The sequence below is a fragment of the Thalassophryne amazonica genome, chromosome 5 (genome assembly GCF_902500255.1).
Source record: "Thalassophryne amazonica chromosome 5, fThaAma1.1, whole genome shotgun sequence".
In the NCBI taxonomy this organism is placed as follows: Eukaryota; Metazoa; Chordata; class Actinopteri; order Batrachoidiformes; family Batrachoididae; genus Thalassophryne; species Thalassophryne amazonica.
This window is the reverse complement of record NC_047107.1, coordinates 55,749,109-55,774,749: the sequence shown is the minus strand read 5'-3', so window position 1 is coordinate 55,774,749 and position 25,641 is coordinate 55,749,109. Positions and strand designations below refer to the sequence as shown.

Here is a 25,641-nt window from a genome sequence, read left to right as displayed (position 1 = left end):
TAGCTTAGCGCAGCTACTAGCTCTTAGCCGATTTAGCATGGCGGCTTCTCCTGTCTCTCCCGCACTTTTCTGCTCTGGGTGTGAAATGTTTAGTTATTCCTCGGCCTCCTTTAGCAGTAATGGTACTTGTAATAAGTGTAGCTTTTTCGTAGCTTTGGAGGCCAGGCTGGGCGAATTGGAGACTCGGCTCCGCACCATGGAAAATTCTACAGCTAGCCAGGCCCCTGTAGTCGGTGTGGACCAAGGTAGCTTAGCCGCCGTTAGTTCCCCTCTGGCAGATCCCGAGCAGCCGGGAAAGCAGGCCAACTGGGTGACTGTGAGGAGGAAGCGTAGTTCTAAACAGAAGCCCCGTGTACACCACCAACCCGTTCACATTTCTAACCGTTTTTCCCCACTCGGCGACACACCCGCCGAGGATCAAACTTTGGTTATTGGCGACTCTGTTTTGAGAAATGTGAAGTTAGCGACACCAGCAACCATAGTCAATTGTCTTCCGGGGGCCAGAGCAGGCGACATTGAAGGAAATTTGAAACTGCTGGCTAAGCGTAAATTTGGTAAGATTGTAATTCACGTCGGCAGTAATGACACCCGGTTACGCCAATCGGAGGTCACTAAAATTAACATTGAATCGGTGTGTAACTTTGCAAAAACAATGTCGGACTCTGTAGTTTTCTCTGGGCCCCTCCCCAATCGGACCGGGAGTGACATGTTTAGCCGCATGTAAAAATCTATTTAAGCATAAAAATTAAAAAAGAAAAAATAATATAGCACCTTCAACTGCACCACAGACTAAAACAGTTAAATGTGGTCTATTAAACATTAGGTCTCTCTCTTCTAAGTCCCTGTTGGTAAATGATATAATAATTGATGAACATATTGATTTATTCTGCCTTACAGAAACCTGGTTACAGCAGGATGAATACGTTAGTTTAAATGAGTCAACACCCCCGAGTCACACTAACTGTCAGAATGGTCGTAGCACGGGCCGAGGCGGAGGATTAGCAGCAATCTTCCATTCCAGCTTATTAATTAATCAAAAACCCAGACAGAGCTTTAATTCATTTGAAAGCTTGACTCTTAGTCTTGTCCATCCAAATTGGAAGTCCCAAAAACCAGTTTTATTTGTTATTATCTATCGTCCACCTGGTCGTTACTGTGAGTTTCTCTGTGAATTTTCAGGCCTTTTGTCTGACTTAGTGCTTAGCTCAGATAAGATAATTATAGTGGGTGATTTTAACATCCACACAGATGCTGAGAATGACAGCCTCAACACTGCATTTAATCTATTATTAGACTCTATTGGCTTTACTCAAAATGTAAATGAGTCCACCCACCACTTTAATCATATCTTAGATCTTGTTCTGACTTATGGTATGGAAATAGAAGACTTAACAGTATTCCCTGAAAACTCCCTTCTGTCTGATCATTTCTTAATAACATTTACATTTACTCTGATGGACTACCCAGCAGTGGGGAATAAGTTTCATTACACTAGAAGTCTTTCAGAAAGCGCTGTAACTAGGTTTAAGGATATGATTCCTTCTTTATGTTCTCTAATGCCATATACCAACACAGTGCAGAGTAGCTACCTAAACTCTGTAAGTGAGATAGAGTATCTCGTCAATAGTTTTACATCCTCATTGAAGACAACTTTGGATGCTGTAGCTCCTCTGAAAAAGAGAGCTTTAAATCAGAAGTGCCTGACTCCGTGGTATAACTCACAAACTCGCAGCTTAAAGCAGATAACCTGTAAGTTGGAGAGGAAATGGCGTCTCACTAATTTAGAAGATCTTCATTTAGCCTGGAAAAAGAGTCTGTTGCTCTATAAGAAAGCCCTCTGTAAAGTTAGGACATCTTTCTACTCATCACTAATTGAAGAAAATAAGAACAACCCCAGGTTTCTTTTCAGCACTGTAGCCAGGCTGACAAAGAGTCAGAGCTCTATTGAGCTGAGTATTCCATTAACTTTAACTAGTAATGACTTCATGACTTTCTTTGCTAACAAAATTTTAACTATTAGAGAAAAAATTACTCATAACCATCCCAAAGACGTATCGTTATCTTTGGCTGCTTTCAGTGATGCCGGTATTTGGTTAGACTCTTTCTCTCAGATTGTTCTGTCTGAGTTATTTTCATTAGTTACTTCATCCAAACCATCAACATGTCTATTAGACCCCATTCCTACCAGGCTGCTCAAGGAAGCCCTACCATTATTTAATGCTTCGATCTTAAATATGATCAATCTATCTTTATTAGTTGGCTATGTACCACAGGCTTTTAAGGTGGCAGTAATTAAACCATTACTTAAAAAGCCATCACTTGACCCAGCTATCTTAGCTAATTATAGGCCAATCTCCAACCTTCCTTTTCTCTCAAAAATTCTTGAATGGGTAGTTGTAAAACAGCTAACTGATCATCTGCAGAGGAATGGTCTATTTGAAGAGTTTCAGTCAGGTTTTAGAATTCATCATAGTACAGAAACAGCATTAGTGAAGGTTACAAATGATCTTCTTATGGCCTCAGACAGTGGACTCATCTCTGTGCTTGTTCTGTTAGACCTCAGTGCTGCTTTTGATACTGTTGACCATAAAATTTTATTACAGATATTAGAGCATGCCATAGGTATTAAAGGCACTGCGCTGCAGTGGTTTGAATCATAGTTGTCTAATAGATTACAATTTGTTCATGTACATGGGGAATCTTCTTCACAGACTAGGGTTAATTATGGAGTTCCACGAGGTTCTGTGCTAGGACCAATTTTATTCACTTTATACATGCTTCCCTTAGGTAGTATTATTAGACGGCATTGCTTACATTTTCATTGTTATGCAGATGATACCCAGCTTTATCTATCCATGAAGCCAGAGGACACACACCAATTAGCTAAACTGCAGGATTGTCTTACAGACATAAAGACATGGATGACCTCTAATTTCCTGCTTTTAAACTCAGATAAAACTGAAGTTATTGTACTTGGCCCCACAAATCTTAGAAACATGGTGTCTAACCAGATCCTTACTCTGGATGGCATTGCCCTGGCCTCTAGTAATACTGTGAGAAATCTTGGAGTCATTTTTGATCAGGATATGTCATTCAAAGCGCATATTAAACAAATATGTAGGACTGCTTTTTTGCATTTACGCAATATCTCTAAAATCAGAAAGGTCTTGTCTCAGAGTGATGCTGAAAAACTAATTCATGCATTTATTTCCTCTAGGCTGGACTATTGTAATTCATTATTATCAGGTTGTCCTAAAAGTTCCCTAAAAAGCCTTCAGTTAATTCAAAATGCTGCAGCTAGAGTACTGACGGGGACTAGAAGGAGAGAGCATATCTCACCCATATTGGCCTCTCTTCATTGGCTTCCTGTTAATTCTAGAATAGAATTTAAAATTCTTCTTCTTACTTATAAGGTTTTGAATAATCAGGTCCCATCTTATCTTAGGGACCTCGTAGTACCATATCACCCCAATAGAGCGCTTCGCTCTCAGACTGCAGGCTTACTTGTAGTTCCTAGGGTTTGTAAGAGTAGAATGGGAGGCAGAGCCTTCAGCTTTCAGGCTCCTCTCCTGTGGAACCAGCTCCCAATTCAGATCAGGGAGACAGACACCCTCTCTACTTTTAAGATTAGGCTTAAAACTTTCCTTTTTGCTAAAGCTTATAGTTAGGGCTGGATCGGGTGATCCTGAACCATCCCTTAGTTATGCTGCTATAGACTTAGACTGCTGGGGGGTTCCCATGATGCACTGTTTCTTTCTCTTTTTGCTCTGTATGCACCACTCTGCATTTAATCATTAGTGATCGATCTCTGCTCCCCTCCACAGCATGTCTTTTTCCTGGTTCTCTCCCTCAGCCCCAACCAGTCCCAGCAGAAGACTGCCCCTCCCTGAGCCTGGTTCTGCTGGAGGTTTCTTCCTGTTAAAAGGGAGTTTTTCCTTCCCACTGTAGCCAAGTGCTTGCTCACAGGGGGTCGTTTTGACCGTTGGGGTTTTACATAATTATTGTATGGCCTTGCCTTACAATATAAAGCGCCTTGGGGCAACTGTTTGCTGTGATTTGGCGCTATATAAAAAAAAATTGATTGATTGATTGATTGATATCTCAAAAATGTGATGCAATTGGTAAACACTAACACCAGATACAGCTTCAGCGCCCCCAAATTACCCAAAATCCATTGAAAAACTTGATGCAAGAAAAATCGTGTTGACCAGTGTAATTTGGAGTATACTGGGGATATAAGATTGCACATTGTTTAGTTGAATACAAAGGAAAAAATGTAATAATGCAGAAGAAACTAATTTTATGTCTTAAATCATTTAAAAAAAATCCAACTGGATGATTGTTTTAAATATTTAACTCTGAAATTGTCAACACCCGGCTTTTTCGTCTGCCTTGTGTTTCTTTCTATTCTTTCATTTCAGTAAAACATTTAGAGCACAGAGCATATGGTTAAATGTGCGAGACTGACCTGTGCTGTGTGTTTTCAGTGGCAGTCACTGTGATAAATGTAGGGGAATCCTCCATGGCATCAAAATATTCGTCATCTTCATCACTTGCCTCTTCTTTCAATGGCCTCTCATTACCTTCTGTTGGAAGACACAGATTATAAGTTTGTGCAAACTGTATTCAGCAGTAACACAAATATCACATGGTCTTGAAGAAGTCTTATATGGGGTTCTAGAGACAGCAATGTACAATCACATCCCTGTGGCGTTTAATCAACGATTAATCAGCTTAGCAAAATTGGAAACGTTCCTGCTGGGTAACTAGCCTGAATGATGTGAGGTCCTTGGGGTACGTTAAGCCTACAAAATTAAATATTCAGTGATCCATGTATATACCACCAGCACAAGGGTGAAAGTATTAAGAAAAACGTGAGTAAACTGTGGCATATTATCATAACACAAACAGGGTTACGAGAGGTGATGGTCTAAAAGTGAAGGCGGATCTTTGATTCAAATTGCCGTCAGGCTGGAAAATTGTTAAGGGCCCTTGGGCAAGGTCCTAAACCCCAAAGATGTCTGTTGTGAGGTTGAGTGGCTTGTATGTCAGCACACTGACATCGGTGTGCGAGTGTGGGTGACAATGGCTGATTGTGCGGCATGGTGGCTTAGTGGTTAGCACTGGTGCCTCACAGAAAGAAGGTTGTGGAATCGCTTCCTGCCCTTTCTGTGTGGAGTTTGCATGTTCTCCCCGTGTCTGCGTGGGTTTCCTCCGGGCACTTTGGTTTCCTCCCACAATCAAAACATGCCTATTTAGGGTCTGCGTCTTTCTCTGCCCTTGACTAAGGCAGTGTCTGGAGTTGGTCCCCAAGCGCCGGACTGTGGCAGTCAACTGTCCTTGTGGTTGGGTTGTATCTAACTGTAATTAGGATGGGTTAAATGCAGAGGACAGATTTCGTTGTATGTATATGTACAATAACAATAAATGCTTTATTCTTTTCTATTGTGAGGCATCACTGTAAAACACATTGAACATCTTCTTCAAACGGAAAAGCGCTACTGAAATGCAGTCCATTTACACACACACACACACACACACACACACACACACACACACACACACACACACACACACACACACACACACACACACACACAAAATGATTATCAAAAATTTACAGAATTTGAGAAAATGGTTTCAAAATGACATTACATATACTTTCTGATCAGCTGTAACATTAAGGTTGGGGAATTCAAAGGAAGGATAAAAAAAAACAACAACTCTGAGTACATGAGAGAGGATACAAGCCATAGGTGTTGATATTGAAGTCAACCCACACCAATCTCTGCCCTGTCACTTTCACTGCACCTTAACAACATCAGTTGAGAAGTGTCTGACTGCGGAAAGTGGAGCTCCACATTTTATGGGTCCGAGTGGGAGAAAGGTGCAAGTAAAAAGTGCACGATGTGGTGTTATTCTGCTACTCGCTTTATTCAGATAAAATCTCAGTGGACATAGTTTGAACAGCAAAACAGCATAATGTGGGTCCACTGTTGAAATAAAATTGCAGGGGGCCTACAGAGGCTGCATTTATGTGTATGTCAAAGCCATATTGTCACAGTCAGGGGTAGGATTGCAAGGACTCCTGGTTTAAATAAATAATTGTAATTTACTGTTTTTTGTGAATGCTATAAGCTGGTTCTTGCTTTGATCTTGGTAAAGTTGTGGAGACACGTGATTGTTGTTTTAAAATCAGTGGTGGGCACAGTTCCGCTAATTCGCAAAGCTAACTATTTTGTTAGAGAATTAGCTTTTCAGCTAATTTTGAAAACCATCAGTGGACCACTTAGCTTCTGCTAAATTTAGCTCAGCTAACTTTCAGTCCGCTAACTTTTTTTGCTGGCATAGTGAATCAAAATCATACATTTTAGTACTTACCTGTTACGTGTTGTGCAATAGTCAGACGGCTGTGGGCTCAGTCCTCCCTCAGCAGAAGAGAGCGGAGTGAGCCAGCTGCTGTTGCCCCAAAGGAAGAAAAAAAGTAATTTACTTTCAACATGCAAGAAGACAGACAGTGTGGATTAGACATGAAGCACAACACACTTTTCACTCATGGTTTTACTCATAAATTCCGGACAGTTTATTGATATTAACCATACCTCTGCCTTTTTTACAGAGAGAAAATATCACACATGACATATCTTTTAAAGGAATGTGCTAAATTCTGAAGGTTTGAGCTTTTAACAGACACATGTGCCGAAAGGCATTATGGGAAATTCAAATGTCTCTTTCAATCACACCCCCCCCCCCCCCCCATATTTACAAACATGTAAATTGTGAAGCCGACACAAACACATTACAGTAACTTGTGTGTTGTTTTTTACAAATAAATAAACCAACCAGTGAAGGAGACCCATTTTTACCATGATGCCTTTCGGCAAGTGTGTCTGTTGAAGCTCAAGCCTTCAGACTTTAGTGCATCCTTTAAAATATGTCATATGTGTGATATTTTCTCTCTGTAAATATGACAAAGTTACCTTTAATATTGAGAAACTGTTCGGAATTAGTTGTTTATGAGTAAAACCATAAGTGAAAAATGTGTTGCGCTTTATGTCTCCTCTACGCTGTCTGTCTTTTTTGCATGTTGAAAGTAAATGCCCCCCCACCTTTTGGGCAACAGCAGCCAGCCCGCTCCTCTCGCTTCTGCTGAAGAAGGACTGAGCTCACAGCCTTCTGACTACATAAGACAGAAGCTCTGGCTTGTTGTTCGTTTTTGGGTCTGTGATTGCTTTTATTTTACTCAGAAGCCTCAGCGGTGCGTAAACTCGAAACTTCAGTAGCAGACAATACTAAAAGTTAGGAGTTAGCTGTAACTTCCGCTAAAATTTTTTTTTTGCTGTTTATCGGTTTAGCATTCTGCAGGGGTGGTAGCCAAGTGGTTAATGCGCTTGGTTTCAGTGCAGAAGGTTCCCGGTTCAAATCCCACCCCTGTCACATTTCTCCATGTAATGTGGAGTTGCGTCAGGAAGGGCATCCGGCGTAAAACCTGTGCCAATTCAACATGCAGATCCACCTTGGATTTGCTGTGGCGACCCCAAGTGCAAACAAAGGAGCAGCCAAAGGGACTTACTTACTATCGGTCTAGCGTTCTAAAAGTTAATTTTTCAGTTATCGAAGATAAAGTTTTGGTTAGCTGTACCCACCACTGGTTAAAATACAGAGAAGCAACATTCGGCAGCACGTGTAAATATTCAGATGCAGCAGCCAAGCACTCTCGACTCAGCACTTTTTTGCCTACTTTGCCTACTCAAACTAATACTTCTCACCGGACTGACTGATGCTCTGTGTAGACAGCGGCACAGGAGAGGCAAGAGGAGGCCTAAAGGCTAGGCTAAGAGCTAACCCGCACAGACCAGCGATCCCCAGCCTTTTCCTCACCAATGCACAGTCATTACACAACAAGATGGACGAGCTGAGACTGCGGATTACATTGAGTCCCCTGGACCACTGTGTGATGATTATATCAGAGACATGGCTGGATTCAAACATACCAGACGCTGCTATCGAGCTAGCAGGCCGCACTGTTTACGGGGGTCTGTTCATCTATATACACAACAGATGGTGCACCGATGCCAGGGTAATGGAGACTCACTGCTCAACAGACACTGAATACATGATCCTGAGTTGTAGACCTTTCTACCTGCCATGGGAAATCACATCCATATTGATAACTGCTGTCTATATACCAACGCAAGCTAATGCTAAGCTAGCCTTAGATCAGCTGCAGGGGGCCATTAACAAATGCATGATGGCCCAACCAGATAGTGTTGTCATTGCGGCAGGAGACTTTAATAATGCCAATTTGAACACCGTCATGGCAAAGCTCTTCAAAAATATGAACATTCCCACGAGAGATAAAAACACTCTCGACCAGATTTACACCATCATTCAGAAGGCCTATAAAATCATCCCTCTTCAACATCATGGTTTCTCGGACCACTTGGCTCTGTCTCTCATCCCAGCATATAGACCCTTGGTCAGCAGAGAGAAACCTTCCACCAAAACAGTTCAATTGTGGAATGAAGAAGCAAGTTCAGCTCTGCAGGACTGCTTTGATGTGACTGACTGGGAAGTCTTTGCAGCTGGGACAGACTTGGAGAGACATGCAACAGCTGTCTTCTCCTACATAAACTTCTGTGCAGAGATTGTAGTAGGGACTAAGTCTGTCAAGGTATTTCCTAATCAGAAACCTTGGCTCAACAAAGAAGTGCGAACTCTGATTAGAGAGCATGACTCTGCATTTAAATCAGAGACTCAACTGGAGTATAGAGAGACGCAGCAGAGACTGAGGAGGAGCATCAAGGAAGCTAAACACAGACAAAAACAGCACACACAGGAGCATTTCAACACCAACAGCTCCAAGAGCATGTGGCAGGGGATGAAAACCCTCACCAGATAAAAAACCAGCAGAGCAGCCATGAACCCCACAGACAGCTCTGTCCCTAACACCCTGAACCAGTTCTTTTGCCCGATTTGACCAGCAGAATGCAAAGACCAACTGGCAGCCAGATCTACTAGAGGAAGACTAACAGATACAGCTACATCAACACTAGGTCAAAGCTGCCTTGAACAGACTCAACATCAGGAAGGCAGCAGGGCCAGATAGGGTCTCTGGACACATCCTTAAGGCCTGTGCTGACCAGCTGGCAGAAGTTTTCACCACCATTTTCAACCTCTCGCTGCTGCAGTGTGTTGTCCCTACATGCTCCAAGTCCAAAACAATCATCCCATTACCCAAGAAAGCACGGTGAGCTGCCTGAATGACTATGGTCTAGTTGCACTTACACCAATAATCACTAAATGTCTGGAGAGACTAGTTCTCTCACACATTAAAATTGCCATACCTACTGCTTTTGATCAGTACCAGTTTGCATACCGGTCAAATAGATCCACTGATGATGCAATTATAACAGCTCTGCACACTGCACTTTCACACGTGGACAATAGCAAAACATATATCAGAATGTTGTCTGTCGACTTTAGCTTGGCATTCAACTCCGTAATCACACATAAACTGACCATAAAACTGAGCATCCTGGGATTCGGTAGCTCTCTGTGCACATGGGTACTGGACTTCCTCCAGAACAGACCACAAAGGGTCCAGGATGGGATCCCACACCTTGTCCACTCTGACCCTCAGCACCGTAAAATACAGCAGGGGTGTGTTCTCAGCCCTTTCCTCTACTCTCTCTTCACTCATGACTGCTCACCCATCTACCCCAAAAACACCATTGTTAAATTTGCTGATGACACGGCCGTTGTAGGACTGATCCACAACAATGAGACAGCCTACAGAGACGAGATCCAGCACTTGACGCAGTGCTGTCCAGTAGTTGGTGCTGTGTACCACAAAAAGTTCTAACCCACCTTAGTAGAAGAAGAAAAATGTTTGCCTCAGATTTGAATTGAACATGTTGTTTGAACCGTGGACTAATAATAACACCAAAGTTATATTGGTGAGTAAATGACTGTATTTTATGCCAGAAATTAGGTCCAGCTTGTTAAAAGTGGCAATTCTGCTTTAAAATGAGCAAGCAGCTGTTGATTAAATAACATCTTAATTTTGCCCTCTGAGTGACATCAGGATGATGCATTTCATTTAAAAATACACATGACATTGTCATGACTGGGTGTGATATGGCACAGAAAGTGGTAGGACACACAATGCAGAGTCGCAGGCTGAAGCGTGGAGGGAAAAATAGGCTTCATCAAAAAACAGGCAATGGTTCGGTACACAAAAAGGCAGCGGGGCGGCAGTACAGACAAACAAGAAGCAGATTCGTAGTTCAGTTCACAAGCTGGGGTCAGGTTCACGGCATGGCGGAGATCAAGAAAACAAGCAAGGTTCAAAAAACAAAGCAAAACAGGCAAAAAAGGCAAAAGGCAAGGATGTAACATACGATCAACAAACTAGCAGGGAAGTGAGGGACTGTGAGACCTTAAATACCAGGGGAGTAATCAGGGCGTGATGTAAAACAGGTGTGGGGAAGGTTCTGGAAGGGGAGTGGCCAGACAAGACAGATGGGTGTGAAAGATAAAACAACTAAGTGCCAGTGACACACTCACAACCAACAGAGATAAAAAGAACTGGAAATCACAAACTGATGTGCTCATGTGTCAGGACCCAGAAAATAAAAAGGCAGGGACTTATCTAAGACAGAACTCACCATGTGGCTAAAGTATAAAGGGAAATACATATAATAAGTACCATGCAGAGTTTAAGTAAAGAAGAAAACAAAAAGCAAGGTCTAGACTAGAACCGAACTGATACAGAATAAAGTATGAAGGCAAATGCCATCACCCATTATCAGCTGACTAAGAAAAATAAAAGACACAAGACTAAACCAATGACAAAACAATGCAAATGAAGAACAACACAGCATAATTGATAATCAGAGAAAGAAATACATAACTTAAGGAACAAAACAAGAAGAAAACACTGAAGATAAATACTAACCAAAACCAGTCACTAAAGTATAAAGCAATAAATGTGACAAACAAAAAACTAAACTGGGATAGAAGTAACTAAAAGGACCCTGAGTAAAAGAGTACAAATGCATTACAATGAGCAATAAAGAAGAACAAACTACAGCTCAGACAGAAACAAAGACAAAACTAAATACATGGTAACCAGGTGATACAAAGAAAATAAATGAAACAAAACTAATCATAAACAGAGCATAGCAAGATGATAAAACACAAGACATGGAGATAAACAGAAACCACAGACCAAAAACTCAAAACCAGAAGTGAGGCAAAATGATGAAACCATGACCAGGGCCCTGAATGGGCCGAATCCTGACAGACATGGAATGTTTCTCAACTGTATTCAAAAGTATTGGAACACTTGGTATTTCACACAGTTTAATTTGTTTATGACATTTCAAATACAAATAAATAAATCTAAAGTAATCTTCCTTAAACTCAAACTGAAAGTAAATGTCTACAACTTGATATAAATTAATCAAAAATATAAAATACAGCTTCCTGATGAAGTGGTGTAGAGGAGGATTTTCTTCAAAAGAAGACCTGAATCTTTTCCAAGTCACTGTTCATGTTTCCATCCCCTAACATGTCTGAAGAAAACTGGCAATAAAATTATTATTTACAGGTATTATCAAGTTTTAGAGGTTTGCTTTCAGTCTGAGGAAGATAATTTTAGGAATTTTTATTCTTTATTTATTTATTTATTTATTTTTTGTATTTCTTGTATTTGAAATGGCATAAACAAATTAAAATGTGTGAAATACCAAGTCTTTCAATACTTTTGGAGGGCACTATATCTTAACGATGAGCAAAATGAGTGTGGTATTATTACTGATTTGTTTAAGAATGTTTAATTTTCACTGTTGCTGCACTTTGTGTGAAATCATAGTCATATGGTATATCATATTGATATGACAATATTGAGATACGATAATTTGCCCAAACTGTACAGCCCTACTGTCAACTGGCTGAAAACTTTGAATATTAATCTACATTTACATTTTTAAAAAAATGCTTAAAGTGGCAGGGGGTTAAGAGGGCTGTAATTAGGGGGGTCTGTGGGATGGAGCCCCCCCCCCCCCAGAAGCTGAAAGGCAAAAAAGAAAATGCTTAAAAAGGCAGGGGGTCTGGGCACAGCCTGCCCAGAAGCTGAAAGGTTTTAGCCATGCTAATACTCCTCTGAAGCATTTACTGGAAAAAAGTCTTAAGGACCTAAATGATATAGCAGGATGCTGAAGAGCTTCGCTCATTCATGTCCGCGACATATACATAATAACTGTTGGTTGAAGGTTCTAAAAACATTCTGGACTCTCACACCATTCCAACTCATTATAGAAACTTTGCACTATTTATTACCACCCTTGAAAAATGTCAGCTACCTATTTTATAAACACTACCCAATCTAGAGTCCATGGATCCCCATTGGAATGCACTTGCATACAGCTCCACTAATCCGCTAACAGCGAATTATCAAAGCTAACATTTTCATTATCAGATTAGCTTTTCAGATAACTTTGAAAATCATCATCGGATCAATTATCTTCTGATAAATTTCGGTCCGATAATTTTAAGACCTCTAACATATTATTGCAAGCTTAGTGAATAAAGCTTTAGCAGTTAAACATTTTTAAAGTCTGACATCAAAGATTTTAGAGCCTACCTGTTAAATGTTTTGTAGTAAACGTACAGTTCTATCCTCTACAGACAGAGGAGAGCTAGTTCCAGGAGAAACCGCTCCATACTCTGCAATCAGAGGAGAATTGGTCACAATCTAATTTTGTTCTCTCTTGCCAGGTCCCTTCAACTAAAGATGTATAAAATCACTCAGCCTTTGGTGGTACGTGCAGTGGATGGTCATATTTTAGGACAAATTACTCACCGCACTCAGCAAGTTAAAATGTTAATCTCACACAGACATGAAGAATCAATCAGTTTTCATGGAAAATATGACTCACCCGCTCATACTGGGGCAGCCCTGGTTGCAACGTCATGGTCCCAACTTTGACTGGGCAAAATGTGAAATCATATCCTGGAGTCCGTCATGTAATAATGTATGTCTTCTTTCTCCCGTATGCACTCCACAAGAGGTCAATCCTGACCTTGCAGGAGTCCCGGAATGTTACCATGACCTTGCAGCTGTCTTTAGTAAGGCTAGAGCAAAATCATTACCACCCCATCGTGAGTATGATTGTGCTATCGAGCTACTTCCGGAGCAACCCCTGCCTCGGGGAAAACTTTTTTCCCTTTCAGCCCCAGAACGTCGCGCCATGAATGAGTATATTCAAGAATCTTTAGCAGCTGGATTAATCCGTTCTTTGTCATCGCCTGCAGGGGCGGGTTTCTTTTTCGTTGAAAAGAAGGATAAAACACTCTGCCCCTGCACTGATTACCGTGGCCTTAATGATATTACTACAAAGAATCGTTATCCGCTACCGCTAATTTCCTCTGCGTTCGAGTTGTTGGAGGGTGCCACAGTCTTTACCAAGCTTGGCCTGCGAAATGCATACCATCTAGTTAGAATAAAACAAGAAGACAAATAGATAACAGCCTTCAATACCCCCTCCGGACATTATGAATATCTTAATAATGCCGTTTGGACTCACGAACGCACCCGCCGTCTTCCAAAACCTGGTCAATGATGTACTACGTGAATTTCTGAACAAATTTGTCTTTGTGTACTTGGACGATATTCTTATTTTTTCCCCAGATCTGGTAACTCACACCCGTCATGTCCGTCAGGTCCGTCAAACACTGCTGCAAAATTGGCTTTTTGTAAAAGCTGAAAAATGTGAATTTCACAGATCCACTGTCTCCTTTTTAGGTTTTGTAATTTTGGCCGGAGAAGTTAAGATGGACCCAGCAAAAATAGCGACGGTGCGCGAGTGGGCAGTCCCTGCTTCTCGCAAGGAGGTGCAGCGATTTTTAGGCTTTGCCAATTTCTATCGCAAATTCATTAGGGGTTTTAGTACCATCGCAGCTCCTTTACATGCAGCCACCTCGTCCCTCCGCCCGTTCTCCTGGACGCCGGAGTGTGACGAGGCGTTCAAAGTCCTAAAGGATCGTTTTACCATGGCCCCCCGTGCCACACCTCCCTGACCCCGCACGGCAGTTTGTGGTCAAAGTCGATGCCTCCAATGTAGGCGTGGGTGCAGTCCTGTCCCAGTGGAGTCCTTCCGACAACAGGCTGCATCCATGCGCCTTTCTGTCAAAGAAGCTATCCCCAGCAGAACGTAACTATGGCATCGGTGACCGTGAACTGTTAGCGGTCAAAGTGGCCTTGGAGGAGTGGCGGCACTGGCTAGAGGGGGGCACAGCTTCTGTTCATAGTCTACACCGACCACAAAAACCTTGAATATCTGTGCTCCGCCAAACGACTGAACTCCCAACAGGCCCGTTGGGCAATCTTTTTCAGTAGGTTTCAGTTCACTTTGTCCTATCGCCTGGGCTCTAAAAACAGGAAACCCGACACACTATCCCGACAGGGGGATCCGGCTGAAGCTACTACAGAGCCAGAATCAATTCTACCCTCATCATGTTTCGTGGCTGCTCTAACCTCGGACATCGAGTCCAAAGTAAAGACGGCAGTAGGAGATGCCCGCGGGGTAAACTATTTGTTCCCCCGCACTCAGGGGGGAAACCATCCAATGGTGTCATGAAAGCCGGATGTTCTGTCACCCAGAGGTCAAGAATACCACGTTTGTAGTAAAACAAAGGTTTTGGTGGCCAGGGTAATTAAGGATGTCACTGAGTATGTGTCCACTTGTCAGCAATGTGATGTACACAAATCTTCCAATCGCCCGCCCGCAGGCACATTACTGCCTTTACCAGTCCCGACTCGTCCATGGACGCATATAGCGATGGATTTTGTAACCGGGTTTCCTCCCTCTAAGGGATGTACTGCCGTCCTGGCGGTGGTGGATCGCTTCTCTAAGATGGTCCAATTTATTCCTTTGAGCAAGCTACCGTCGGCTAAGGAAACCACCAAAATCATGCTAAAACAGATTTTTAAGTTGCACGGGTTACCACAGGACATAGCGTCTGACCAGGTTCCTCAATTCGTGGGGTTTCGTCCAGCTTAACCTCAGGCTACCATCCGCAGGCCAATGGGCAGGCGGAACGGTTAAACCAAGAATTGGAAAAGGGGCTTCGGTTACTCGCGTCACGGCATCCCGCATCCTGGTCTGACCAACTCCCCTGGATTGAGCTTGCCCATAACTGTTTGCCCTCAGTGTCCACCGGTTACTCCCCTTTTCATGTGGTATTTGGTCACCAGCCCGCTTTGTTCCCCTCAGTTGATCGCAACTCCTCAGTTCCGTCAGCGCTTAGTCTTATCCTTCGGTGCCGTAGGACCTGGGAATGGGCGCAGGCGGTTCTGTTACGTTCCACGGAGTCCTATAAGGCCTCCGCGGATCAGAGATGGTCCTCTGCCCCTTCTTACATCCCGGGCCAGAAAGTATGGCTCTTGACGCGTCACCTTACCCTTAGGGGTGTGCCCACTAATCTGGCTCCAAGATTTGTCGGCCCATTTCCTATTTCCAAGGACGTGAATCCCGTTTCTGTCCGCCTTCGTCTTCCCCAGCCCATGCGGGTCCATCCCACGATTCATGTCAGCAATATCAAACCTGTCCAGTGTTTTGTTGTTTTTGGCCAGTAGTGTTCATGGTAGTATTATCAGGTTATATCAGACGGTTGTCTAATCACAACTTGACTTCTGGCTTTTGCAAATGGCTTTTTTTTTTTACATATGAAAAAAATGGCATATTTTCCAACACACAGGTCACATTAATGTGTTTGTTTTTACACAGAATGAATGAGTCAACCAATCAGTGTTAGCAAAGGCTATTTTACCCATAATCCCTTTGGCATCTGTGTGTGTTTGTTACAAAACTTCAGAATTATTCCATTATTTACAATTAAAAGATATGTGTTATATTTTAACTTTATACAAATGACAGAAGTGTCATTAATGTAGTTATTCTATACAGACACAGACACTGCCTCACAGCAGAACAGCTGTATGCGGTTAAGGAATAATGTTTTTGTTTGTTTGTTTTTTTTTGTGACAACCTGGTGGTCAGGCTGCTTTTGCTGCTGTAGAGTAAAATACGTAGTAAACGGAAGCTTCCAGCAGGGGGCACAAAGACAGAAGTAGTGATTCATTGTTTGGACTTGTGATCGTGGTGTTAAAACTCAATTTTGAAAGTTATCGGTTATCGGTTAACTGTAGCTTCCGACAAATTTTTGGGTGGTTTCTCAGTTTAGCTTTATAAAAGATAACTTTTCAGTTAGCTGATTGGCTGTTATCGAAGCTAACTTTTTGGTTAGCTGTGCCCACCACTGCTTGTATAATATAGAACTGAATGTCAAATCATTTTGACAAATTCTGTAGACAAAGTACAGACGAGGCTACAATTGTCACTCCAGCATGGTGGCTTAGTGATTAGCACTGACCCTTAGAGCAAAAAGGCCGTGGGATCGCTTCCGCCTAGGCCCTTCTGTGTGGAGTTTGCATGTTCTCCACATATCTGCATGAGTGTCCTCCGGGCACTTTGGTTTCATCCCACAATCAAAAACATTTACTGTCTGCTCCTTTCTCTGCTCCTGACCAAGGTATAGTCTCTACATCTGGAGCTGGCCCCCAGACGCTGGACTGTAACTGCTGCTAGTGGTTGTTTATGTCTAACTGCACTTAAGATGGGTTAACTGCAGAGGACAAATTTCATTGTATGTACAATGACAATAAAGGCCCTTCTTCTTCCTTGATTGAGGTAATTACCATGAATAACAAAAATCAGATCCACACTGTCTTGTGAGTTGAGGAATGACTACAATGTTAAATTTAACATCCCACATGGTGTTAACCAGCAGTGCCTTTTACGCCTGGTGAACAGAGGAATGACAAACAGACGGATAGTCTCACCCTTGTTGGTGGTGAGTGCACTGGGTGTGCTGGAAACAAGCGTAGGTGCTTCTCTCCACGCTCGCTCCAGGCTGTTATGTTGTTTGGCTAACTGTTCAATAGTCTCCTCTAGGTGGGTGCGCTGCTCTCGCTCATACTGCAGCACACGCTGCCATCTCCTGCTGTGAGTCTCTGCTAGGTCCAAGAAGTCTCGACAGGCCTGAAGGAATACAAGTAGTAGACAAAGACAAAACTGAAACTGAAACTTGTAAAAATGCACTTTTGCTTAAGAATAACAAGTGAAAGGCTTCCATTTATACTAATAGCTAAGTCTTTTTAGATAAAGATTAGACACATAGTGAGTAAATTTAGTACTGAACACATCACCATTTTTCTCAGTAAATATATTTCTAAAGGTGCTATTGATATGAAATTTCTACCAGATGACGCCAACAACCGAAGTAATCCACACATACAATGAAATTAAACCATAGATGTCCATAAAAATAAAGCTGCTAGAATGTTCCAGCCAATCACCTGACTTGAATCCAATAGGAAATCTATGGAAACAAATAAAAACAAAGAGTTTATAGATGAGGTCCACAGAACCTTCAAGATTTGAAGACTGTTTGTGTGATAGAATGGGTTAAAATCACACCTGCATAATGCATAAGACAAGTTTCTCCATACAGGAGGTGTCTTGAAGCTGTCATTACCATTATAGGCTTTTAATTGGACAAAGTTTTTAAATAAATTTCAGTACGCATGTTCAGCATTTTTTTTTTCCTGTGTCATTTCACATTCTTACTTACACATAAGTTAATTTCTGTACTTATTTGTTTTGATTTCTTTGTGTGTATGGATTATTTGTGTGTATGGTATGTGTGGGTTGCTACTGACATCTGGTGAAAATTTCATGTCAATAGCACCTTTAGAAATATATTTACTGAGAAACATGCTGACGTGTTCAGCACTACCAGTTGTAAAATATGATATCAAATTTTACTTTCCATGCTCAAGTACAAGTAAACAGCTTTGGATCCCATGGGTCAAACCTTTATTAATGCATCCACCTTCATAAAAGTCACCAAACATTATAATGTCAAAACAAAATCATCAAGAAAGTCTACAAGTTTTCTGAAGAATCTGACAATGAGAGAGAATATTACAAAAACAAAAAGATAAATCAGGATTCACCTCAATCACCCAAATTAATGTTTTAAAGCACCACTGTGGCTCAGATCCCACTGACTGCACAGCAGAATATCTCTGAGTCAAGACGTGCAACACTGCTGCTGCTTCGATTTGATAGCTGAGACAAAGAGGTTACTTCAGATCAAGCATACATTGCATGTCAGCTTTTGTTGGTACTGCGTCATATGTCTGACAGCCTTGTCTCACTGTGACCTCAAAGGTCAATGAACCCAAGTAACACCTTGCAGCTAATGACATGAGTGAGGAACATATCTTGTGACTCATTGTCAGAAAGTTGGCCGCTTGAAGAGCACAATTATATTTAAAACATTCCAGCATTTGCTATCATTCTGCAGAGCCTTGGTTTTGCTCTGAATCACAAGCGGATCAGTTTGTGAACAAAATGTCAGAACAACTCAGTGAATCATTTCAGCATTACAAAACAAAACCGTATCTGTTCTGTTGCTGAATTTAACGGCACTGCCTGCGTGTGGTTTTGGCTATAAGCAGTGCACTGTAGGACGTGTGTGTTACTCGGCTCAGCTGACGGCTGTTCTGTTAACTCTGGTAGACGTGCAGTCAGGATCATCAGTGGACAGCAGGAGGACAACAAAGAAGCACAAACATCAGACTCTGTCCTTCATTTGTTTCCAGAGACATGGATCTATTACTATAGCAGTATTTACTACTGAGCTTTACCTCACAATGGGACACATCAGGTTTCTGCAGCAAGTGCTGAATTTGATCAATAATTCAATTTTCCTAACATTTTATCATATGTGTTTATTTTTCATTTTATTAAAGCAGGTGATTACCCAATATCAATGTATTTACTGGTGTACAAAGAAAATCACTTTTGATCAATATGACATTCATTCACTTTCTGCAGCTTATCCAGGTGTGGGTTGTGATGGCTGTAGACCAAGCAGCTCATTCCACACTTTCCTAACCTTGGCCAAGATCTCTAACTCTTCCTGGGGGATCCTGAGGCGCTCCCAAACCAGCTGAGAAATATAATCCTCCAGTTTGTCTTGGGTGCTCCACAGGGCCTCTTCCCAGAGATATCTGGAAGACCTCCCTGGGAAGATGACCAGTGTGTATCCACGCCAGGTGCCCAAACCACCTCAGCTGGCTCCTTTCGACATGAAGAATCAGCAGCTCTACTCCACATCCCTCCAAGATATTTGAGTTCTCACCCTGTCCCAGAGTGTACATCCAGATACCTAATGGAGGAATCTCATTTACGCTGCTTGCATCTGCACCCTTGTTCATTTGGTCATTACCCAAAGCCTCACACTCCAATTTACTCCAATCGTGAACAACAACCTGAGTTACTTAAACTCCTCTACTTGAGGCAGAAATTCTCCACTGATCAAGAGAGGGCAATCCACCCTTTACCGACAGAAGATTATGGTCTTGGATTTGGAGGTACTGATCCTGGTACTGAACTATTTGACGAAGTCGCAATCTGATGAAGCCAACAGAACCACATAATCTGCAAAAAAGCAGAGATGCAATTGTACGGTTACAGAACTTAATTGCCCTCTAGTCCCTGCCTACACCTTGAGAACCTGTCTATGAACATCACAAACAGTGCTGGTGACAATGGGCAGCCATGGTAGAGTCCAACACTCACCGGGAACAGGTTTGATGTGATGCCAAGAATGCAGATACAGTGTTGTAGCAGTTGTAGTACCTCATACTTCTACAGCACCCCTCACAGGCAATCCCGAGGAACCCATTTGTAAGATTTTTTTCCAAGTCCACAAAACACATGTAGACTGGTTTGGTATCATGCCAAACCACTTCTAATATCCTTGCAAGGGTATAGAGCTGGTCCTCTGTTCTATGACCAGGACAGAACCCTCACTGCTCCTCCTGAATCTGAGGTTCAACTAATGGTCTAAGTCTCCTCTCTTGTCCCCTGGCATAGGCTTTCTCAGGTAATTTATTTTAATTTAATTGGGCTGAGAAGTTATTTAACTGGAAGTTGAGAAGTTATTTAATTGGAACACACTCTCCATCCACACTCCCCCCCTTTTTTTTTTTTAAAGATGGGGACTAGCACCCCAGTTTGCCAATCCTCGTCTAACTCGGGGAATATTGGTCATTTTGGGCGACTGGGTATGGACGTCAGGCCTCTGATAATGCATACCGCCCTCCAAAAGCATGTTATTGTATTTATATCCTCAGTCCAGGTTATCAGCTTTCCACCCCTGTTGAACACAGCCTGGGATAAGAACTTCATTCTCCTGAGTCACCTGACAGTTTGCCAAAACTGCTTTGAGGGTTGACCAAAAGCTGTTCTCTGTGGCCTCTCTAAACTTCTCCTACACCCAAGATTTTGCCTCAGCAACCACTGAGGCTGCAGTCCTTCTTGCCTACCAATACCTGTCCACTAATTCTGGAGACCTCTGTGCCCACCAGACATGAAAGGGCTTCTTCTTCAGACTGACAGCTTCCCTTACTGCAGTGGGTTCTTGGGTTGCTGCCACAACCAAGCACCAACAACCATATGGCCACAGTTCAATGCAGCTGTCTCAACACTGGAGATCTTGAACATGACCACTCTGATTCCATGTCCGCCGACCTTCCAGAATATAGGAGAAGTTTCTTTTGAGGTGTAAGTTGAAGGCAGTTCGGACAGGCTCTTCCACCAAAAGTCCCCAGAAACTCTCAACACGTTTTGGCCTTCTAGGTTGATTTGGTGGCTTACATCACTATCATTACCAGGTGGTCATCAGTTGACAGCGCCACCCCTAACTTCACCTGAGTGCCCCGCTACACAATGACAAAATCAATCATCAATCTTTGACCTGCGGTGCTGTGGTACCATGTACTTATGAACATCCTTGTGCTTGAACAAGGTGCTTGTTATGGACAATCTATGACCAACACAGACATCCAACAATAATATGTCCCCCTGATTCACACAGGGGGTGGGCGGCATGCCTCCGAATAAATCCCCTACCAAGTTTTTCCATCATTGCCCACATTCGCAATGAAGTCCCCCAGTAGAATTAATAAGTCCCCAGCACGAACCTCTTCCAGTAAGAGTCTTCAAGAAGACTGGGTACTCTGAACTGCTGTTTGTTGCATATGTACAAACAAGTCAGATTCCTTGCTACGAAACAAAGTCACATTGAGGCAGCTCTCTCACTGACCGGGGAAAACTCCAATTCAACAGACTTGTAACCCGCCTACCACCTCTCACCCTGGACAACTTCGAAGAAAGAGAGAGTCCAGTCCCTGTCCTTGTGTTTGGTTCCAAACCCTGTGCTGTGAATGGAGGTGAGCCCAAGTTTTTCTAGTTTTTATCAGTCGCTCTACTACACAAACTAAAGCTCCTTCTCCACTAAAGAGGTGACGTTGCACATTTCAAGAGCCAAGTACCATAACAGAGTGTCAGGCTGTGTCTTATAAAGTTGAAGCTCAAGTCCTTCATCGTTTGCCCCTGTTCACTGCCCATAGAACAGCCCACCAGATCCTTTACTCCCTCCTTGCAGGTATAGTGAGGCCACATGGAGGTGTCTATATGACATGCAAAAACTATTTAATATTGTCATGAGAATATTCTTATGTAAATTCTGTTTCAACTGTAAAGAGCTTTGCATATGTTTTTGAAAGAACTATAAACAAATGAGGTGATTTAATTTGATTATTACTGTAGCAAATTTCACATTACAAATAATAATAATAATAATAATAATAATACTCTGTTCGATAGCAGTACAAGGGAACACTCTTAAATCAGTTCACATCTTCATACTTGATAGATGTGAAAAACTAAATGAATGAGAGTACAAAATGATTTTAGTGTATTCATCACTTTCTTACACAGTTTACAAGCAGAGGTCTCACGGTAGTGATTCAAACATTCAATATTAATATTCAAGTAATAGTATTGTCATACAATGATATAGTGAAATATATACAGCATGTATACACTTCATTAATGCTATGTTTTACAGATTTTCAACAAGAAAAATGCAATTTTGCTCAGTTGAACTGAAATTGATTTAAATTTAAATTCCTTACCATCTTACCCTTCAGCAGCTCTATCTTAAGTATCTAATCATCAAGTCCTGTAGTTGAATTTCAAAAGGTAGATGTGTGTGTCACATTGTGGTTGACTTCCTCAGACATAAGTATGATATGAAACTTAATACCGTCTTTAAAAATCTGGACAGTTCCACTTTTTTATGCTGAGTCTTCCAAAAAAAAAAAAAAAACCCCCACACACAACTTGTGTGTGATTTTTGATGATGAAAGACAGGTTTCAACATGTCTAAAATAAGCAGAGGTAAGCAGGAGCAGATACTTTATAAAAAAGCTGGTATTAACAGCCATTGGTACCAAAATAAAAGCCTGCATGTGCATGTGTCAGAATAAGGCAAAGTGCACGAATAGCAAGGCAGGATTTACACAACTGAATCACATTATCTAGCAGTGATGGGTGTAAACATAAGCACACAAGTCAGGTCCCCACCATATTATGGGACCATCTTGAGTTCTGGAAGACAACCACTCAAGCAGACAAACAATCTACCCTCACCTCTGAAAATTAGCCATCTATCTGCTGCAGCCATGTGAAACATGGGTGTGTCCTTGGCCTGTTCCAGTTGCTGGGATCCTCAACACTGAGGCTTTGAATGCCAGATCAAGCCCAGAGAAACACGACACATTGATGTTCCCTCATGATGCAAGTGATAATACTCAAGTCTACCAAAGCATCCATTCGTTTGACACAAAGTCACTCCAGTGGTATGACTTTATTTACCGGGTGTGACACACATATACACAGGTTATTAGAGCTGCAGGAACACGTGTGGGACTAAAGCCTCGGTCCCAACGAATAATAAGCCATGAATGATGAGCCATACATGTGTGTGTCAGCGATTATTTGAAGAATGATAGACATTTTAATCTATTGCGTATCCGCTATGAAGAAGCCTCTATGTGCCTCTCTGTACCTCACATGTGCCAGGTATCAGCCTCTAGTGAGCCATGACTGACCTGTCATTTGAGCCCCGTCCAGCCTCTCGTGGGTGTGCGCCATGTGCCAGGCTGCAGTTCATCTGTGTTCCAGAGTCATTAAATGCACCAGACCAGCTAGAACTGAACCACGGGTTGCTGGACAGTTGCCTCAGCACTTCGCTGGCTTTATTTCTTCCGTGGCATTTTGACACCGTGATCCAACTTTTAACTTTGTGTTCGTCCGTTAATGTCTGCAAAATCATTCTTTTGCGTGCGCGCGTTCTGTGTTCCTGAACAGTCGGCCTCTGCGCTCCTTCTCGCTGGCTTTATTTCTTGCGCGGCTTAAACACACATTTGACACCGTGATTCAAATTTTAACTTTGTGTTCGTCCGTCATTCACTGCAAAATTACTCTTTTGCAAGCCGGTGTTCTGCATAAATGCTCTTCTTGAGCACGGGTCATTGCATCAGTGCGCACAGAGCTCACCTCATGTAATTCATTAACAAGATGTAAATCTATCATAAACATATTTTTACAGCAGTCTATAAAGAAGGAATGAACTTGCAACTGGTTTACCAAGCCATTACAACAAAAAAATAGTTACCTTTATGCAGTTCCAAAATATGTTCTCCACTTCATGGAGCAGGAGAAAGAGGGACAAAAAGGGGCCAGATGACACCGTCCTCTGTGATTCCAGAAGCAATTAGAGGTGTTTTCAACATAAAAGCTCTGACAGAAAATGATTAATCTGCTACAAAACAATTCAGCATACGGCGCACAAAGCAGGTGAAATTGTGCGCAAGAGGGCTAAGCCTCTGAGGTCCTTGTAGCTGCCAGGTGCACGGATGGTCCTAGAGGCATGTGTGTGGTGAGCAAATATTTTTTGTGACAAAGTGACAAAGTTTTTTTATTCGGCACACAAAATATTCAAATAGAAAAAAATGAACAATTCCACAAACAAACACAGACAAAACTAGTGAGTCCGAAAGGGTGTGGGCTGAAGCAAAGCTTATTAGCGCCCACACCTGCTAGTACAAGTCCAACAATTCTAATCAGTCATATTTACATAAATACAAATTCACTACTACATGTCGACATACAGACATACACATCAATATACTATTCACTTATAATTATATTTATATAGTACCAGATCACAAGAAAGTCGAATCAAGGCACTTTACGCCAGTAAGGACTAACCTTACCATTTGAACAAAAACAATAAAGTTTATCAGTTTGATTAAATTAAATATCTTGTCTTTGTGGTGTATTCAATTGAAAAAAAAAGTCACAAATCATCAAAAAAGGTGGATGAATCAGTTTTTGACTTTTGCGAATCAAGAGCACAAAAGGAACAAAAGAGGAACAAAATGAAACTGAAACTAGCATTGATCTCCACGCTTTAAACAAAATGCACCTGGAGCCACTGCTGGAGCAGTGTTGTGTCTGCATCCTGTTCTGTGTTCCAGGACTCGGTGCTGAGACGGAGCTCTGTAGCGCCTGAGTCCTGGAGAACTTGGAAGTAGACGTGCGCAATCCATCCCACTGTGGAGCTCTGTGCACACTTCGGTGGATCCACTTGCTCTGGTTGCTCATCCAGAACAACAGAGGGATCCTCTCGTTCATCATCAGAATCCTCACTGTCTGGTTCAGAATGACGATGCGCTGCACGCTCTGTCTTGCTCCAATTAAAAAAAACTGAAGCGCTAGCTCAACATTCAAAAGATGCCTCATTTTTACAAAACAAAAACAAAAAAGGCTGCTGTATCCCTGTATTACGTTACTAAGCCATATATATTGATTTATAACAGAAAACTGTCAAAAGGGGGAATAAAAATAAGTCTGAATATATTGTCAGAGCAGTAAATTGATCAGTCCATGTAAACGCTGTGCATTAACTCCCCATGTGCTGTCACTGATCCACAACATGAATTCTGCCTTTCAGAACAACTGTTATATAAACATCTGAATCGTTGACCTGTTGTCACATGTACACAAGGGTTGGATTGTCATTCCTACACTCATATTGTTATATTTAATAAAGAATAATAAGCACATGCAGGAGGCAATTGCTGCTGCTGCATTCAAGTACTGTCGTAAATTACACAGCTTTTTGTTGTTTCAAATTCAGCAGTTGCTTGTGGCAGGAGCGTGGTTTTCATTTTATTTTTGGTAAAATAATTCATTGTATCCACACAAAAGATTAATACTGGCCTATATAAGGTGTCTGAGCTCAGTGACGCTGACCCCCCACTCAGATAAAAAAAATAAATAAATAAAAAATCCAAGCAAACAGGCTGAGTTTGCCCTGTAATTTCTGACAGTACATGAACACAGCGGCAGCAGCACTCAGAAACCAGCTTCTGCACTGTATGAAAACATTCAGCTGGTCGAATGAAGTCAAGTTAGACGTTAACCTTACAAAAACTAAGCAAATGATAAGAAACCGTCAAGAATGACAACAAAATGAAATATGGACAAATTGAGGTTTTCGGTGGCATTCGTTCAAATTTTTCAACAGTCAGCTGCAGGAACAAAACTGCGCAAAGGTTAAACGATGCCAACAAAAGTCCAGATTTCT

At 41.9% G+C, this 25,641-nt stretch overlaps 1 protein-coding gene across 2 annotated transcripts in view; it reads right to left on the bottom strand.

The window, feature by feature from the left end:
- Positions 1-25,641, bottom strand: part of si:ch211-106a19.1 (uncharacterized protein LOC561797 homolog) — a 193,442-nt gene that overhangs the window by 31,305 nt on the left and 136,496 nt on the right. For both annotated transcript variants that reach the window (XM_034170314.1, XM_034170313.1), the window contains 2 exons: positions 16,910-17,108; positions 4,469-4,586 (listed from right to left, as the gene is read on the bottom strand). In XM_034170314.1, the coding sequence (XP_034026205.1) occupies positions 4,469-4,586; positions 16,910-17,108 (317 nt within the window). The remainder of the gene's footprint in view (positions 1-4,468; positions 4,587-16,909; positions 17,109-25,641) is intronic.